Raw genomic sequence first — 19,924 nt, 5'->3', positions numbered from 1 at the left:
GACATACATGCCTTGCCGCCGTGGCCATGCGTGGTGTAAATCTGTGAGCTTCTCCTCCATGGCGTCTCATTGGCTTTCCAGTAAATCTCAGGCTGCTACCCACCTGCGTTGCATGAGATGAATTGGTCGGGAAATCAATAAGCCATTGGTCCTTTAAGTGTGTTCTGTCACTGCGACGTGTGGCCAGAGAGATGCTTGATACCAGGTAGGCGAAGAAGAACCATTGTGATTGGCTGATGGATCCAAGACTCACCTTCTCAGACCATTATTTCACACCAGGTGAACCACATTGAAGATTGTCAGCAGCTATTAAAAGGCACTGCGGACACAGCTTTCAGAAGGTCACGGACATTCTTCCATTGAACGTTGCTTTGGGACAAGAGTTATCCAGCTCTCATCTGCAGAGCATAGTAGAGACTAACTACATTGTTGTAAAGAACAAGTCCTTTCTCAGATTGCTTGACTGTGGAGAGCACGGAAATAAAGCAGAGCAGCAACAATATGGCGTGTAGGGTTAAATAATTTGCTCTGACGATGGAAGTCTATCTTGCTTATATCACACATCCTGTGGTCACTCGAAATTGTGGCAAATGGCTGATTTCGAGCATTAGGCCTCCAATAACGTGATAGGTAGCCTAGTTAACGGTGTTAAACAATACCAGATTATCCTACCGAGGAACACCATATTAAACACAAATCAATAGAAACTGATTGCGGACAGGCAAAGGGATGAAATTGAACAGGAAAATCAATAAACTCACAGTTCTGGAAGCTCCGGTTATTAATTGGGTAAAAGAGCCGCTGGATTATAGGTATTGACAACAAACATGCTATAGAGAACAAAACAAAAAAAGTATTTTGCCATTTATGATGCAATCACTTTCATTATGTGAGGAGAGGTGTCCTGGCAAAAACTACAGCCGGAACAATACCAATATCACGATACTCGTTAGTATCTTGGAAAGGAAACAAAACAAAGCAGAGTTAAATTCTTTAGGAAAACAGCCCTAATGTTGGAAACAAACATGTTGTCCAGAGTCACATGTCTTTGTTTTCCAAGCTATAGCACACAACAATGTACATAGAGCAGGTTTTTAAAGAGTTTGGTGTGGTTTGCGTTTTCATATTTGCCATGACATTTTATTTGTGATACTGGTATCGTCACAGCCCTGGCAAAGAACATTTAAATATCAATTTTAATTGAAAGGTGTTAGTACACACGTCTTCAAAACGGTCAGGACTATTTAATTGAAGAGGGGAGCGTTCTGTTCACTTCAAACTGGTTTATTGATTTTTATTCATTATTGGGAACAGTTGAATCTGGTTTGACCTAGCCTCTTGACACAAGGCAAACTAATGAAGACCTTGTGAAAAGCCAATTGATTTTCTTCCCTCCTCCCCTCGATACGGAAGCAGTTAGGCAAAGCCATCCATAATTTGCTTAACAGGCTGTAGGTCATGATTAAAAAGCAGAGGCCCAACATTATTCAAATCTGTTGGCCTGTAAGAGCGGTTTGTTGAATGAATAGTCACAGCACTGTCTGTGAAGGTGATCCAATCTGCACTGTTGGCATACAGATCTGATGGGCTGGATACAAAGTCTATATAGACTTGGTCACATGGGCAACTCCTTTCACCACGTGATATCACATGTAAAATTTCTCAGCCACTGTGACTGGCACCCATGTCAACCTTTAGACCTGTGTAAGGTAGAGGTCAACCTGGAACAGCTCTTAGGGACAATTAACTGGTTCTAGGGCTTGTTTATTGACCAATCAGTGCCTCAGTCAGGGGAGGGGCAAGTAATCAATACGGTCCACGGTCTACAACACATCGGTGTCAGTATTCATTTGCCTGCTTGATGACCTCACTAGTCATTATGACACCCAAACAGAGGGGTAAATGCGTGGATGTCTAGGGTCTAGGATTGTACCTTAGCACTGTCAGTATCAATAGAGATTGGAGAGTGAGCCAACATCCTCATCTAACAGAAGAGCCACAGTACCATGGATCTTCTTTAACCACATAAACAGTAAAGAGTTTCCAGTTGTATCCATTAGTGTGCAGTAGAGCAGTATTTTTTCCTACACTGCAGAACAGAGTGCTCACCTTTCCTCTTGGCTGCTTGTTTACTAAGCCAGTCTTTGAGATTCTATCCACAAGGTATTTTGTTCTCCTCTGTCAATGGGAGAGTGCAGCCAGTCCCCTGCAGTATACCTTTCTCCACTCTTTTATAGCAGGAATAGAAATGAAATGTGCATTCTGAGCATAAAAAGTGAGCAGGGCGGTGATGGAAAGGGGAAAAAATAAGAAAAAAAGGCACCTGCAGATGCTTGAGGGCTTCAATTACTGCCTCTATGGTGCCACAGGTCAACAGGGGGCCTTTGGCTCAGGCCTGGACCGGATCAGCCCTGTCCAGCTCAGTCTGAATGAGGCTGGGGCTTGACTCTGGGCAGGGTTGTGGTCCGACATGAGAAGGTGAGATTGTATGGGGGCCAGGGGCAGGAATGAAGAGCTTTTAAAAATAAAGCAGGAGCCCAGAGGGTTATGGCCTGGCTGAGAGAAAAACTCACCGCTGCCTTGCGCTTTCTCTCCTTTACCTCCCATGTCTTATTTACGAGTGGAAAAATACGAAGATGCTGGCTGAATTATTTAGCGTGTGTACTCGGCTTTCCTTTCCCAGGAAATTAATGTGGTGCACCGCGTACACTGCCAAAACTAACCTGGGCAGGGTCCATAAAAGGTCCATGAAAACACAAACACCACAATGCAACACACACAATTCAATCTCAGAAACAAAATAGTGGATACTGCTGCTGCATTTGGACAAAATGGGGCCCATCTGTCAATATATATTTTTTAATTGTCCACCTGACTTTTCAAAGAGCATCAATCCAAACCCCTGAAAACATTCTCAGCTATACGTTGTGTCGTCTGCATCAGGCTAAATGGCCCAAACATTAAATGTCCCAGAACTGCACGTTACGTTACATAATTGCCCTTAAGACATAATATCAAAAAAAATGGGACCTCACAAAATGAGACAGCCATTATTAAAATATGCCTGGTTACTTAAATCCCCAAAGATAAACAATTTGTCAGAAGAGGCAAAACAGTACCATGTAGAGCTGTGAAGATGTCATTCACCATGCCGGTGTTAAAACAAGGTCAGGTACGTGACAAGCCTAACAATAAACAGGGTTTAATGTTAGTGATGACCTGGTGGCAGATAGAGGGTTAGAATTGCCAGGGTAAACTGCTCCAAGCACTTGTACTCTACCTCTGCTGTAGTCTGTATTCAGCAGTATAGTGGATAGCTGACAGAGGGGAAAAACCCAGCCTATGGCCAAAAGCAGAGGATTGACAGCTCCTGCTCCACCACATTGGGCATTGTCTGTCATCATAATAGTACTCAGGGCAGTGGTGGACGGGGAGGAGGACAGTCTACTGCACTGTTGGGTAGAGGTCGACCGATTATGATTTTTCAACGCCGATACCGATGACGATTATTGGGAGGACCAAAAAAAGCCGATACCGATTAATCTGTCGTTTTTATTTATTTATTTGTAATAATGACAATTACAACAATACTGAATGAACACTTATTTTAACTTAATATATCAATAAAATCAATTTAGCCTCAAATAAATAATGAAACATGTTCAATTTGGTTTAAATAATGCAAAAACAAAGTGTTGGAGAAGAAAGTAAAAGTGCAATATGTGCCATGTAAGAAAGCTAACGTTTAAGTTCCTTGCTCAGAACATATGAAAGCTGGTGGTTCCTTTTAACATGAGTCTTCAATATTCCCAGGTAAGAAGTTTTAGGTTGTAGTTATTATAGGAATTATAGGACTATTTCTCTCTGTACCACTTGTATTTCATATACCTTTGACTATTGGATGTTCTTATAGGCACTTTAGTATTGCCAGTGTAACAGTATAGCTTCCGTCCCTCTCCTCGCTCCTACCTGGGCTCGAACCAGGAACACATCGACAACAGCCACACTCGAGGCAGCGTTACCCATGCAGAGCAAGGGGAACAACCACTCCAAGTCTCAGAGCGAGTGACGTTTTAAACGCTATTAGCGCGCACCCCGCTAACTAGCTAGCCATTTCACATCGGTTACACCAGCCTAATCTCGGGAGTTGATAGGCTTGAAGTCACAAACAGCGCAATGCTTGAAGCATTGCGAAGAGCTGCTGGAAAAACGCACAAAATTTCTGTTTGAATGAATGCTTACGAGCATGCTGGTGCCTACCATCGCTCAGTCAGACTGCTCTATCAAATCATAGACTTAATTATAACATAATAACACACAGAAATACGAGCCTTAGGTCATTAATATGGTCGAATCCGGAAACTATCATCTCGAAAACAAAACATTTATTCTTTCAGTGAAATACAGAACCGTTCCGTATTTTATCTAACGGGTGGCATCCATAAGTCTAAATATTCCTGTTACATTGCACAACCTTCAATGTTATGTCATAATTACGTAAAATTCTGGCAAATTAGGCGGCCCAAACTGTTGCATATACCCTGACTCTGCGTGCAATGAACGCAAGAGAAGTGACACAATTTCACCTGGTTAATATTGCCTGCTAACCTGGATTTCTTTTAGCTAAATATGCAGGTTTAAAAATATACAATTCTGTGTATTGATTTTAAGAAAGCCATTGATGTTTATGGTTAGGTACAGTCGTGCAACGATTGTGCTTTTTCGCAAATGCGCTTTTGTTAAATCATCCCCCGTTTGGCGAAGTTGGCTGTCTTTGTTAGGAAGAAATAGTCTTCACACAGTTCGCAACGAGCCAGGCGGCCCAAACTGCTGCATATACCCTGACTCTGTTGCATATGTTAGCAGGCAATATTAACTAAATATGCAGGTTTAAATATATATACTTGTGTATTGATTTTAAGAAAGGCATTGATGTTTATGGTTAGGTACACGTTGGAGAAACGACAGTCCTTTTTCGCAAATGCGCACCGCATCGATTATATGCAACGCAGGACACGCTAGATAAACTAGTAATATCATCAACCATGTGTAGTTAACTAGTGATTATGATTGTTTTTTATAAGACAAGTTTAATGCTAGCTTGCAACTTACCTTGGCTTCTTACTGAATTCGCGTAACAGGCAGGCTGCTCGTGGAGTGCAATGAGAGGCAGGTGGTTAGAGCGTTGGACTAGTTAACCGTAAGGTTGCAAGATTGAATCCCCGAGCTGACAAGGTAAAAATCTGTCATTCTGCCCCTGAACAAGGCAGTTAACCCACCGTTCCTAGGCCATCATTGAAAATAAGAATGTGTTCTTAAAATAAGAGTGTTCTTAACTGACTTGCCTAGTTAAATAAAAGGTGTAATATATATATATATATATATATATATATTTTACAAATTTATTTATTTATTATTATATTTTTTATTTTATTTTTTTAAATCGGCCAAAAATCGGTGTCCAAAAATTCCGATTTCTGATTGCTAGGAAAACTTGAAAATCGGCCCTAATTAAATCGGCCATTCCGATTAAATCGGTCGACCTCTACTGTTGGGCCATTAGACTGAGGATGGAGGTACTAATCTGTTAACTACAGGTCTTTATTGAAATGCATTTACATTTACATTACATTTAAGTCATTTAGCAGACGCTCTTATCCAGAGCGACTTACAAATTGGAAAGTTCATACATATTCATCCTGGTCCCCCCGTGGAAATTGAACCCTGGTCCGTTGAACCCTGGTCCATTTCCTCATTAAACGGGCAATTCTGCCACTTTTCAACCTAAAATGAATTATCACCAGCACCATACCAGTGTGTACATGAAGTGGAGTGGGTCGAGAGTTAAGTTCCTTGGCATCCGCATCACCAACGAACTATCATGGTCCAAACACACCAAGACAGTTGTAAAGAGGGCACGACAACACCTTTTCCCCTCAGGAGACTGAAAAGATTTGGCATGGGTCCCCAGATCCTCAAAAAGTGCAACAGCCATGGGTTGCATCACCACCTGGTATGGCCACTGCTCGGCATCTGACCTTAAGGCGCTACAGAGGGTATTGCGTACGGCCAAGCTTCCTGACATCCAGGACCTATATACTAGGGGCTGTCAGAGGAAGGCCCAAAAAATTGTCACGGGCTCCAGTCACCCAAGTCATAGACTGTTCGCTCTGCTACCGCACGGCAAGCGGTACCAGAGCGCCAAGTCGAGGACAAAAAGGCTCCATAACAGCTTCTAAGACTGCTGAACAATTAATCAAATGGCCACCCGGACTATTTACACTGCTGTTACTCGCTGTTAATTATCTATACATAGTCACTTTACAAATTACCTGGACTAACCTGTACCCCCGCACATTGACTCGGTACCGGTACCCCCTGTATATAGCCTTGTTACTGGTATGTCATTTTCTTGTGTTACTTTTTGATTTAGATCAATCTTTTCACTTTAGTTTATTTAGTTAATATTTTCTTAACACTATTTCTTGAACTGCATTGTTGGTTACAGGCTTGTAAGTAAGCATTCCAAGATAATGTCTACACCGGTTGTATTCGGTGCATGTGTCAAATAAAATTTGATTCAATTTGATTACACATGTGAAAACAGCAAGTTCTAAATGGTCTGTGGTTACAAAGACAGCAAAAAAAAAAAAAAAGCTTCTGTGACGTCACAGGGTAGGATTAAAAGTAAGAAAAACCTGCAATGACTTTCTAGCCAGAGGGAAGGTCTTTTATTTATTTTTTATTGCTCCCCACGTCACCTCTAATCTCAGTCTTTGAAAATCACCGTTCTTAAAATAATTTCAACTTCTGATGATCGGGTAGAACTTTTTTACTTCATCTTTTTCTACGAAACATGCCGATTTCTCATATGTAGACACTGGTATTGTGCTGGAGATAATGAAAATGAGGTTGAAAAGTGGTGGAATTGACACCAAGGTGGCGACACGCATCTCTGCGTGCCTGGCAGACATTTCAGCTTGGATGTCGGCCCACCACCTCAAGCTCAACCTAGACAAAACCAAGCTGCTCTTCCTCCCGGGAAAGGCCTGCCCGCTCCAAGACCTCTCCATCACGGTTGACAATCCACAGTGCCCCATACCTAAGTGCAAAGTACCTTGGCATGACCCTGGACAACAGCTTGTCGTTCTCTGCAAACATCAAATCAGTGACTCGATCCTGCAGGTTCATACTCTACAACACCCATCCATATCCATTGTGCATCTATTACCAGAATGCCAGCAAAATTAGCACAAGTAATAGCTAAATATGCTAACGAGCACAAACAAAACTAAATGAATTGCAAAGACAGGCAATCCAGCTCAAAGTTATCAGGGCCTAAAATTAACACCTGCGGGTACATTTCGGCATTGGCGTGTAAGAATGTCTAATTCACCAGCCACTATGGAGGGTGGTCACAATCAGGGCTCTACAGTTCGAGCATTTCATAAATAGTCAACTCAAGTAAGGGCACGAGTGCAAGTTGAGATTTATAGCAAAATAAATGCTGCAGTAGATGTTTTCAAAGTATTTCTGCGGCTTTGTTTCATATCTGATAATATACAAAAGAAATCTGAATCCTGATGTTATAGCTATCCCACTGAGCGGAGTGCTGAAAGACACATTTTTTGAAGCAATATGGCATAAGTTTACTCGAGAGTCTACTAAAGTGAGACTTTGTCCTTGTGTTTCTTGTTTTTTTTGACAAGCTAGGTTTCTTTTCAATGTTTGAGTTTGCTTCCACTGCTAGCAAAAAGAGACATTGTCGGCCTTTACTAGTAAGATTATAAAAAGGCACACGTGATGACTGGGGTGGCCCTGTTATCAATAAAACCTTACATTTATAAAAAAAAAAAAATGTAAAAAAAAAGTGAACCTTTATTTTAACTAGGCAAGTCAGTTAAGAATAAATTCATATTACAATGACGGCCTACCCCGGACGACGTTGGGCCAATTGTCAGCCGCCCTATGGGACTCCCAATCACGGCCGGATAAGATACAGCCTGGATTCGAACCAGGGACTGTAGTGACGCCTCTTGCACTGAGATGCAGTGCATTAGACCACAGCGCCACTCTGGAGCACCAATGATGATTTTTTTTTTTTTTTTTTTTTTAATGGATATTTTGGTTCAAAGACATATCATGGGCCTGGTTCAAAGACATATCAAGGCGTCACTACAGACCCGAGTTCGATCCCGGGCTGTATCGCAGTCGGCCGCGACCAGGAGACCCACGAGGCGGTGCACAATTTGCCCAGCATCGTCCGGGTTAAGGGAAGGGTTGGCCGGCCAAGATGTCCTTGGCCCATCTCGCTCAAGCAACTCCTTGTGGGGACCGGGCACATGTACACTGACTTCGGTCGCCAGTTGTACAGTGTTACCTCCGACACATTGGTGCGGCTGGCTTCCGGGTTAAGCGAGCAGTGTGTCAAGAAGCAGTGCGGCTTGGCAGGGTCGTGTTTTCGGAGGACACATGGCTCTTCGCTCAGGTCACAGAGTATTAAATCGAGCAATATATAGCACATCACTTCTCACTAGTAATACATTTCTTGTTTTAGAAACATTACAAGGCATGCTCATCATTTTCAAAAAAAAAAAAATGTAATTATGATGAGCAAAATATCTCCGCTGGTAAAATGTTTTTCATCTACCTACCACATTGGCTGGTATACAAAAAAAAAGTTTGTTTTAGGCCCTGAAAGTTATACATATATAGAGAAGTCATTTTTGGTGAGTTTGGAAATTTACAAGCAGAAATTAACAAAGCTGTCAAAGCAAAGGGTGGCTACTTTTAAGAAACTCAAATATAAAATATATTTAGATTTGTTTAACACTTTTTTGGTTACTACATGATTCCATATGTGTTATTTCATAGTTTTGATGTCTTCACCATTATTCTACAATGTAGAAAATAGTAAAAATAAAGAAAAACCCTGCAATGAGTAGGTGTGTCCAAACTTTTGACTGGTACTGCACCGCAGTCAGTCAGACTGGCCTGCCCTCATGCATGCATTCTCGAGTGAGATACAGGTAACTGCCAAAATAAATGAAACACTTGTGTAAATGAAGTATATTGAAAGCAGGTGCTTCCACATAGGTGTGGTTCCAGAGTTAATGAAGCAATTAACATCCCATCATGTATAAAAATGTCCAGTTGCCCATTATTTTAGCTACCATGACTGGAAGATCTCAGTGACTTTGAAAAAGGGGTCTCAAAGTAGCATAGGGGTTTTAAAAGACGTGTGTGTGTGTCTCAGTCACCAGATCAACCCAATTGAACACTTATGGGAGATTCTGGAACAGTCTGAAACAGCCTTTTCCGCCACGATTAACAAAACACCAAATGATGGAATTTTTCGTGGAAGAATGGCATCGCATCCCTCCAATAGAGTTCCAGACACTTGTAGAATCTATACCAAGACGCAGTTCTGAAGCTGTTCTGGCAGTCCACGGTGGCCCACTTTATCTTGGTGTTTCCTTTATTTTGGCAGTTATCTGTATGCAAAGGCTGCTGGAGAGATCTATTCAAATAAGGGGACATTTGTACCATGAAAGTGACTCTCTCTTCCATCTTACCCTCTCAGCCCTGGCTTGACAGTGTTGTCCGTCCCGATTACCAACATACCTCCGCCTCAAAAATGATTCCCATTTTAATCCTACTGACAGACAGTGCATGAGATGATATGATGGCCCTGGAATAACCTGTGGGTCTTGTACTCCATCTATCTTTTCAGTAATGCAATAACTTTGTGAAACATAAAACACAGATTGAAAACCAATGACCTGTGTGATTGGGAATCTGAGTACCAGTCTGCCAACTACAATACTGAACACTAGAGGGGTTGAATTAAGAGGATTGTTGTCCTATACAACGTATAATATCTTACCTTAATAATGAAATAGAAAGCAATGTCTTATTATAGTCTAGAGAGTCATCTTAAGCAGACATGAAACAGCTATGATTCTGTTGATGAATTGCAGCGAAGCAAAGACAAATCGCACAGAATCCTAACCACACAGGTAGGCAGGAAGGCAGCAGTACGTGGAAGGAAGGAGGCAGAACAGGACGGGACACTAGAAGATGAATTGGAGCTGAATCCCATCATTGATCCTTAGCCCAGCCTCTCTCGGTGTGAATGGAAACAGAGTGAAACCCCCCTCAGAGGGGGAAATTAGAAAAGTCATTAATACTAGCTGGTCATTGGGCCCATAAATTATGGTTTACTTGAAGCAATATGAGGAAATCTATCTCCCGGCCACGGTATACATTACAGGGTATACAAAGGGAATGGCAATAAAGCAAGTGTTATGCTCCTCGGACTACCAATAACCTAGGCTCCAACAGCAACTAAACATCACAGCACTCAAGTGGAGCCAACGGTATCACTCAAGGTCTATAGCAGGGAAGAAGTTAAACCGTGCCTGATATCCCTCCTGTATAAACTTCCGCCCTAGCTGCATTGTTAATTTACAGACGACGTACAAGATACCAGACCAGGTCTCAGGAATGGTTAACTGGTGATCCCTTTGATCTCTCCTGAGTTAAGTAATGTGCAAAAAAAACTAAAAGCAGATTTACCTGTGGAATAATCACCAAGGCTCTCTAAAATAGGATGAATTTGTTCCTCTAGGGCAATTCAAAAGGCTGACTGAGGGCCTTTTTCCTGAAAAATGTGTTTGTTTTCTATGGTTGTGTTTTGCTTTCCGTATATTGAAGTGCATAGTGTAGGCCTATATTGATGTGTGTTGATGTGTATACAGGGCTCATCTGTAAAATAGCCATTGGTCTCAGCATGACCCCCTGTCAAAAAGGTTCAATAAAATATCAAGATCGCATCTGTATAAATCGAGATTCTTTTCAAAAGGGCACGAGTCAATGTCGCAGGTCTTTATTGGCATTCAGTAAATAAAAGCTACTGTACAAAGAACCTTTTAACTCAAGAAATGTGCCAGCTCGGAGACATCAATTTCCCTTTCTCAAAGCAATTAAGACTGAAGGTCAGGATGTCTCACTGTGGTCGCCAACACCTCCCCACTGGGACTGTTTGTCTCTCCCTTGGTGCTGAACAATTGGATTAGGTCTCTGTTCTGCTTTACAGACAAGAGTCATCATTAGTGTCAGTCAGGTGGTGGGGGCTGGTGGCTTGGGAACTTCCCCTTGGTGGAGTAGCAGCACAGAGGTTCTTAAACGCAGAGGGGGAACATCGCCAGACTTCCGGGAACGCTTGCGAAACAGACCAAGCAGACCAGGCCGGGGTTTGGGGTTTGAGAAGTCAATGAGAGAATTCTTCCTTAGTTGTTATTTTTCTTGAAATCTAAAAGGCATAACCTAGATTCGAGCCAATGTCTGAAGTAGTTATGATTTGAGATTTCCTTTGGAGCAGCAGTTTCTGCCTATCTTCATACTGTACTGTCTCTGGTAGTAGTGTGTTAGAGCTCTGGGCCTCAATGGCGTAGTAGTGTGTAGTGGAGCTGCAGTGGCCCACCAGTCCTGGCCTCCTTATCAATCAGTCCTTCAATCACTCAGTTCTCAGAGGCATGGGATCACTGGGCTATTGGACTGGTGGTAAGCTTGAGGAAAGAGCGACAGGGCCTCTTAAGGCCTGTGTTTACTGATATGCGCACACACACGCACGCACACAGAGGGATATGTGCGCTCACAGTATATGATTACCCTGAGTGACGTAGTCTTCTGCTCATAAGCCCCATAAAACCCCAAAAGCATCTTAGCTGCCAATACTGGCTTTTAACTCTATCCTAGCTACATCCTAGCGCTAGGAAGGCTTGTTCCTGGGGTTAAGATATAAGACGACACGAAGATGATCAGGTAGCCTAACTTTCACATATTAAGAAACAAAATAACTACCTTATAGCCTAGCATTTGTATATTGACTAGCCAGAGGACATAGCCTACATTTTTCTATAGCCTACATTTATCTGAGCATACCTCTGCGATACTCAAAGGTAATGGACACCTACATAGTAACCTCCTGTGAAGAGGTTTCAGGCTCCATCAGTGTATAGACTATCCACAGGCATAAACAACACTGTGGCCCCCTGTGAGACGCAGTGGGATTGGCTGGCTGAAAGGGACTGCTATTAAAGCCATTACACAATTAGACTAAGCACCTGGAGGGCCTCCACGTCGGTAATTCTATAGCCGTCTACAGATAATGGAGGGCAATACAGATCCGTTTCAAACGCATCTTCCTGGCATCCTTTGTAAGAGGTAAATGAACAAAAGAATGGCTAGGAGTACAGCATCCAACAATACCTTACAATTATATACAGGAAGTTTTGGATTAAAAAGCTGTTGACAGACAACCTAGTGGGGAAGTTATGAAAGTAAAAGTGAGGAAGAGAGGCTACTGGGCTTATCAGAATGTTGCAGAGGTAGGTCAGGAAGGGAGGGCGATTTCGCTAAGTGTCATGTCATCCATGGTGTGCAAAAATAATTCAACTGGATCTTGGGGGGGATAGAGAGAGAGAGAGAGAGACCAAGAGAGAAAAATAAACCGAGAGAGAGAGAGAGAAACCGAGAGAGAGAGAGAGAGAGAAACCGAGAGAGAGAGAGAGAGAGAGAGAGAGAGAAACCGAGAGAGAGAGAGAGAGAGAGAGAGAGAGAAACCGAGAGAGAGAAACCGAGAGAGAGAGAGAGAGAGAAACACCGAGAGAGAGAAACACCGAGAGAGAGAGAAACACCGAGAGAGAGAGAAACACCGAGAGAGAGAGAAACACCGAGAGAGAGAGAAACACCGAGAGAGAGAGAAACACCGAGAGAGAGAGAAACACCGAGAGAGAGAGAAACACCGAGAGAGAGAGAAACACCGAGAGAGAGAGAAACACAGAGAGAGAGAGAAACACAGAGAGAGAGAGAAACCGAGAGAGAGAGAAACCGAGAGAGAGAGAAACCGAGAGAGCGAGAGAAACCGAGAGAGCGAGAGAGACCGAGAGAGAGACCGAGGAGGGTGAAAGAGAGAGGACTGCCTCATCCTTCCTTCCTAGACAGCCAAGGCGACTCGAGACCTTTAACAAACCCACAGTTTCTAATCCCTGGCTGCTGAGCCAGCTGGCCCTCTCCTCTCCGCATGCAGGGGGGACGGGACGAAAGCCTGACAGGGTTATTAACCGATTGCCCTTCAAGATACCAAGTGAATACTGATAAGCGGGTCAGCCCTACAGAGCTGCAGCCCAGGCACTAATTTGCATCTAATTTCCAAATGCTTACTAGCCCCACCCAATGTTGACCTGCCCAGTAGACTGAGGAAATCTCAGGCAGCACACACCACACACAGGAAGAGAGTGACATGTGAATCAGCAATACGAGGATATGGTGTGTGGTGCTGTGAACTGTGCTGTAATTAGCCCACAGTTGCAATGGTAAAGATTACCATAAATGATTCCCCCAGTAAGGGTCTTTGTCAAACAGTCAGGCTTTTGTTCCTATGGCAATGTTTTGTTTCTATCCTGTACCTGTAGAGGTTTGTTGGATGGGTTGTGTGTAGGCTACTACTAACTACAGTAATGACTGGGGATACAGAGATTGCTCATCTGTCTACTGTCTCTGATATGCACACACACACACACACACACACACACACACACACACACACACAGACACACACAGACACACAGAGACAGAAAGACAGCCGAGACTGTTGTTTTTTCTCTAATTTGTACGATGATTCACAGTGGAACCTTGGTACCAGGATGAAAGGGGGACAGGCAGGTGATTGTGTAAGAAGGGAACTCAAGCACAAAACAAGTTCCAAAGAATGTACAGAAAATTTTCCCATTAAAAATAAATATGACTAACCTTGCCCAAAAAAAACTACACAAAGCATCACTGCTGGTTATTTGGTTGTGCAATGTTTTCATAGTAGGCCTAAACCAGCACATCCCTCCCCCTAACACACAGACACACACGGGCTATGGCTCTCCTTAGGAGAAACATTATGCGTTTCTAAGCCCAAGGCAGGGACCTGAGCCGAGGACTCTCAAAGGCAGCTTTGCAACCATAAACATGGCAAATTTTGATTGACTGCTAAAGAATCTGTCACCACTGCAATTTCCTCTAAATCACCTTATGCCTTCTGAATAATTTGATCCCATCAAGTTGTGTACTTTGTCAGCAGAGAAGCTGTATCACAGGAAGCTGATAGTCGACATGAGGAGAAGCAAAACCAAATGCCTCCAGCCTAAGTAAATAACATGCTGAAGTGACAAACCAGCCAAGCAAGTGGTGAGTTGTATGTCTTTTGGATTCATAACTAAACACCCATTAACACTTGCTATTCTTAGTGGTTTCCGAGTATGGTGGCTGTACAAAAACAGACATTGGCCCTCTGAATGGGAATAATTATTACCCATTTACTAGCCATAATTTGCACACTATCATTCATAGTATGGAAGTGTCTATAAATGGTTGGTTAATTCATTGTTCAAAAACAGGACTGTCAGGAGGCCTTAGACCCACGTAATTAGGCTACACAGTATAGGAACACTAACAAAGTGCCATCCAAAATAATCATTCAATCAATTGGACTACTGTGGTTTGTCTACAGCAGAGATGGGCAAATGGCGGACCACGGTGCCCCTTTTGTAGGCCCGTGGATCAATTCCACCACCCCTCAAAAAAAGTATTTTTTAAATATATATAATTTTTTGGGAAATCAGTCAGGGTCTCAACTTACTGTCAAGAGTTAGAATAGTAGAATACACAATGTGCAATATTCTACATTTGGTTGTGCATGAGCAGTTGTCTTGTCAGCTAACATTTTTTAGATTGTTAAATTAGTTTAGCGGCCAGCTATCTAAACATGTAATCAAGCCATTACTGGCTGAGGTAATGGATGGGCTGAACATGCCGAGAGATAAGTTCGGATTGGTCTGCCACGTTGCATGCTTCTGTCTATAACATGAGTTGCTCAGTATGTGCAGATAATCCTTGCTACCGCAGCTTTTTTTTAAAGATATAATGTTAGACATGGAGAAGTGTTACTACTGCTCTCAACAACATTGCTGCCCTGAATTTAGCAGGCGCTATCGACAAAGATCAATGGGAAAACGTTGTGATGGACTACTTTCTGCACATGGTCAGTGACTTGACACAATGCGGGCCAAACATGCTGTACAAACAAAACGGCGTTAAAGGGGTTCAGTCTGCTGTGAAGCGTTCATCCATGTATACGGGTAAGAGTCTAGCTACATTTTCAGATATTATACTTTTCAAAATTTGTCAGAAAGTTGTTTTCAATGCAAGTTCAAGTGTACTGTTAGCTAGCTAGCAAGCGTTACGTGTATGATCTGTGTAGTAGCTAATATTATTTATACCTCAAAGTCATTTGCATTGCTAGTTATAGCCTAACCCTAGCTAACATTAAACCTAGCTGGTTAGCTTTAGCTACCTGCAGATTCATACTACAGCATTTAATGCATGGTGGCTAGCTATGACAATCAGTTTGTATTGCTAGTAGTATGGTTTGGGATTATGAGTCATTGTTTAGCTAGCTAGCTACAGGTCTAAACAAAGACTCCACTTCGCCAGATGATTACAAGACCCAGGTGTGTCTGGGGATTATTATTGTATTTCATGAACATGTGTACATATCTAGACAATAGTGACCCATCCACTTAGCTAGATGTGGCTGGGGGGGGTTATATAATTTATTTCACGTAACCCATCAATTTAGACAAGTGTGTCTGGTATAGGTGTGCAAACATGACCGTATTCGTAATCGTATCTGTAAATTGAAAGTAGACAGATCATAAAAAACACAAGTGTTTTAGTATGCCTAAATAGATGTTGGCTAAATACTATACCTCCCTGCACATTCTCACTGCAAAAAAGCTGCAGATTAGGAGCAGCGCAGGGAGGGGGTGTGTCTGTGTGTCCTCAATTTGCAGCAGGCAGCCAAGTTTGCTGTCACTCAGTCAGAATGTGCACTAGCGTTTCCATACCCTTGCCCCACTTGTTAGATATTATGCTGCCATGTGATTTATCATAGTAGCAGGCAGTAGCAATCTAAATGATCAGACAGAAAACATGCGAGGAAAAGTGATCAGGTAAAAATGTTAAGTGAGTGGACGGAGAAATACGGCTTCACTCTATCCAATCAGAGCAGCAGGATCAACGTACAGCCCACCCTTCTCTTTACAGACAGACAAACTAGCCAGTTTAGTTATTTAAACCATGCAAATGACTGACGCAAAGACAGTATGGTTTAGAAACTCTGTGACTGACACATGAGAAACATGCTTCCTGGCACCCAAAGAAAAAATTCTTCCAATCACAGATCATTACAAAAAATACTCGGATCATAATCATAACCAGAAAATGGCCCATACCCGTTACGATAATAATTAGTGTCTGGGTAAGCATCATCTAATAATTAGGAAATATTTGTATCTGTACACTTTCTATTTTTGATATTGATACTATGCAAATATGCATGTAACCATTTCACTGTACTGTTTACACCTTCCGCATTCTGTGAATGTGACAACTACACTTTGATTTTATATAGTGTGTGTTTACCAGAGACAGTAATGTGAAGAACAACATGACCTGCACCAAAGTCAGATTAGAATATAGGCCAAGGTCTAGATAGTGTTTTTTTTACCTGGAGTTCTCTTATTGAAGGCTACTACTTTCACCACTTTTAGTCTTCATCTTTGGTTGTTCACTACACTACCGCACTCACTCTGTTTAGCACATGGCCTCACTTGTGAATCCTTAAAGAGATGGGTGGGGCTAAGGCTTAAGAGGGTGTGAACAATACTTAATGGTTGTCAACAAGAGATCTCCAGTAGCTGTACCAAAACATTCAAGGGCCATTTTCTCAAAAGTGGGATAACAAGTTTATCAACTTTCAATGCAGAATTACTTTCCCATTGTTCCTCACCTGCAGGGTATGATATATCATTTTGTAGCTCTGAGTCTCTACTTTTATCCAATGTAAAAAGCACAATTTCAAAGTTTGCTACATAAGACCGAATCGAGGAGGTCAGTCACATTAAAAACTGCAAACATTTATTTCCACCCTATGGCAAAATGTGTAGAATTGCAGGAAATTAACTAAAGGGGTCCCCAAAACGCTAGGTGTGTATGGATGTAGGTATGCAGACCCATGAGCCACTGAGGCCCCTCAATGAGTTCTGATATTTTGTGGCCCCCACCCCCATTAAAGTTGCCCATCCCAGGTCTACATGATGCACTCTGAATCTGATGATAATGAAGAGTATGGGATTGCGTGTATATAAATACAGGACAGATATCTGGATACAAAGTTAATTAGTTCAAAGTTCAATAGACACAAACCACTAACTGAAAATAGTATGCCTGTGCTGTACAGTGTCGTATAGGCCTAACTATAGTACACAGCGTGTCGTGTTCGAGGAACTAGCCGATTAAGCATAACACTACAGCAAACACCGTATGGGAAGCGAAACTAATTACACAAACCCAAAGCAGCCATACTCATTCTAGTATATAATACAACACATGCATACATACATCTCACCTCTTTAATTTTTTCTCGTCTCTCTTTGGTTTCCGGATCGGAGGGCTCGTGCCCTGTTGCTCCGGGTGGCCGGACATATTCAATGACTGGTAGGTTATCGTCATCTTTCCCACCTTTACCGAGACCTTCCTTCAAAACTTTGTCCTTCTCGTTCTGTATATCTTGCTTTATCTCGTCTGGTCGTTTCTGGAGAGTGTCTTTGGCTTCAACCAAAGCCTTTTCGTGGTCCTTTCTAATCTTGGCTAATATCTTTTCGTCGGTCCCAACTACGATATTTGAATCACTATCCGTACCTTTTCGAGTGTTGGTTTCTACCGCGGACGAGTGGAAGAAAACTCCGCTGAGCAGCTTCGACGAATCCGGTAGGAAAAAAATAGCACCGAAACAAAGCGTAATAAAAGCGCTAAAAACTAATAGCAAAATGAATTTCTCTGTCAGTCTGAAAGAGGTCGGGCTGGAAGACTTCCTACTCGGGGTAGCTGTAAAAGGCAATAGAGTTGCTACTGGCATTTTCCTTGTCGTTCAAGAAACTAAAACAAATGAATTCAATTCTAAAATCGGCTTACGTCGCGCACAGTCTTAGCTTCCGTACAATAATATTAGCTATCCATTTCCCATATGTATATCAGATAAATTAATAATTTAGTATTTCGTAAAAGTTACTATTGAGCAGCGCGCTGCTGTTTCAACTGCCCATACTGGGAAAACATCTGCAAAAACTCTTCGCTCAGAACAGAACGGAAGGAATGGCAGCTATGCGCAATTGACAGCTCTTCTTGTCCAATCGCTTTGGTCTGCGCGTACAGTTAGCGAAATACAATTGTGGGCGTGTTGTTCGGACCCGAATGTGACAGTGACACTCTTGTTTTGATGTCTTGTTCAAACTTAATGGTCACTCATAAATAAAGACACATGCAGTGATCTAAACGATACAATATAATACAAAGTGGTCATATAAAACGGTTCTAGAGTAGAGGTAGTCAGTCAATCACATCTCGGATGGATCTCGTAGTCGCACGGATTGTCTACTCAGTCAGGGTGTGTAGCGCGTGGACATTCCACATCGGCTCATGCATTTGTCATGTGGCTTTGCGCGTGGCTGAATCGGACTTGTATAATGAAATAAAAATAAATACAATCACATAAAAATAGTTTTTGGAATATTAGGCTACAGAATATATAACAAAATGCATGAGAAGCAGGATCCGTGTATGTCAAATATATGTATTTGTTCAGTCATTGTAATAACTTTGTGCTTGCTAATATTGCCGTTTATTATGTAAACAGAGAGAGAGAGAGAGAGAGAGAGAGACTGAATATAAACTAAACAAATAACAGCCTGCCATGACTAGTAATGAAAAAATAAACCACCTATAGATTTTTTGCATGGCTAGAATATCAGACTGCATTTATGCATTTATATTGCACACTTCAGTACATGAATCCGGCTCTTGACTATCAGTATGTGTAGCATTATTGGTTTTTGAATTGTGGTGGCATCGCTGTCCCTCAAGTTGCAACCATGAAAAACTCTGTTTTTGTTTATATTGAACTGTTTATCAATGACAAAACATAATACAAGTTATGTATACTGCAAAACTTTGTTTATGCATTGCTTGAAGTAGGTTACTTAAGGCAAGCAAATTGGCTTGTCCCAGTAGTGGCCCAGCAGAGTTGTTGTGACATATTTTGGGCATTGAGAGATATATCCATCCATTATTTTGAATTCTAAAAAGAAAGGAAAAAATGCAGTGGTGTAGTGGAAGGTATACGCAAGTCTACGCCATATACCCACTTATTTTTCAGTGGGCATTGCATTTACTCCTTAATCCCCACTGATACCAATCAAAATAATGTGGTGGAGGTATAAGCTGTATCAATTAATAGAGCTGATGGAACAGATCGGAATGTTTAGCTTAATGTTGATAAACTATTATTTCCTCACATTTTAGGCACAATAATGCTAGGTGCCTGCACACTTGAATTAATGGGTAACTACTCTCAAAAATCTAAATTTCACCATGCTCAGATTTTTCCCAGACCTCAAAAGTAGTGTCCTGATGTGGTTTAAGCATTGTTATGGACTTAGAACATACAAATGTGTTACTTTGAAAATGAAAACCTGAAATAAATGGGGGAAATCTGTACATTTCTGACTCAGTTTATCTGTTTCAATAGTAGGCCTGACTGTGAAAGACCAATATGGGATTTATCGTTTAGGTCATTCAAAGTGTATGTCACTGTTTCTCATAGAATTTGATGCACAGGGCGCCTTTCCTTCGCTGAGTGGGCTGTTTGGGGAAAAAAAGTACAAAATTAGAGTATACCAACTTCTCCGGGCACCACTACACCACTGAACAAAAATAATTAATATATTGTTCTGATCAATAAAAACCAAAAAGG

The 19,924-nt window shown here is 41.8% G+C and overlaps 1 protein-coding gene across 1 annotated transcript in view; it reads right to left on the bottom strand.

The window, feature by feature from the left end:
• The window catches only part of LOC120019708 (mannosyl-oligosaccharide 1,2-alpha-mannosidase IA-like), a 161,787-nt gene extending 143,519 nt beyond the window's left edge, over positions 1 to 18,268 (bottom strand). The window contains exon 1 of the mRNA XM_038963110.1: positions 17,522 to 18,268. Coding sequence (XP_038819038.1) covers positions 17,522 to 18,031 — 510 coding nt within the window. The 5' untranslated portion in view covers positions 18,032 to 18,268. The remainder of the gene's footprint in view (positions 1 to 17,521) is intronic.
• Between the last annotated feature and the right edge of the window lie 1,656 nt (positions 18,269 to 19,924).

This window comes from Salvelinus namaycush, chromosome 24 (assembly GCF_016432855.1).
Source record: "Salvelinus namaycush isolate Seneca chromosome 24, SaNama_1.0, whole genome shotgun sequence".
NCBI lineage: Eukaryota > Metazoa > Chordata > Actinopteri > Salmoniformes > Salmonidae > Salvelinus > Salvelinus namaycush.
This window is presented reverse-complemented; position numbering and strand designations above follow the sequence as displayed.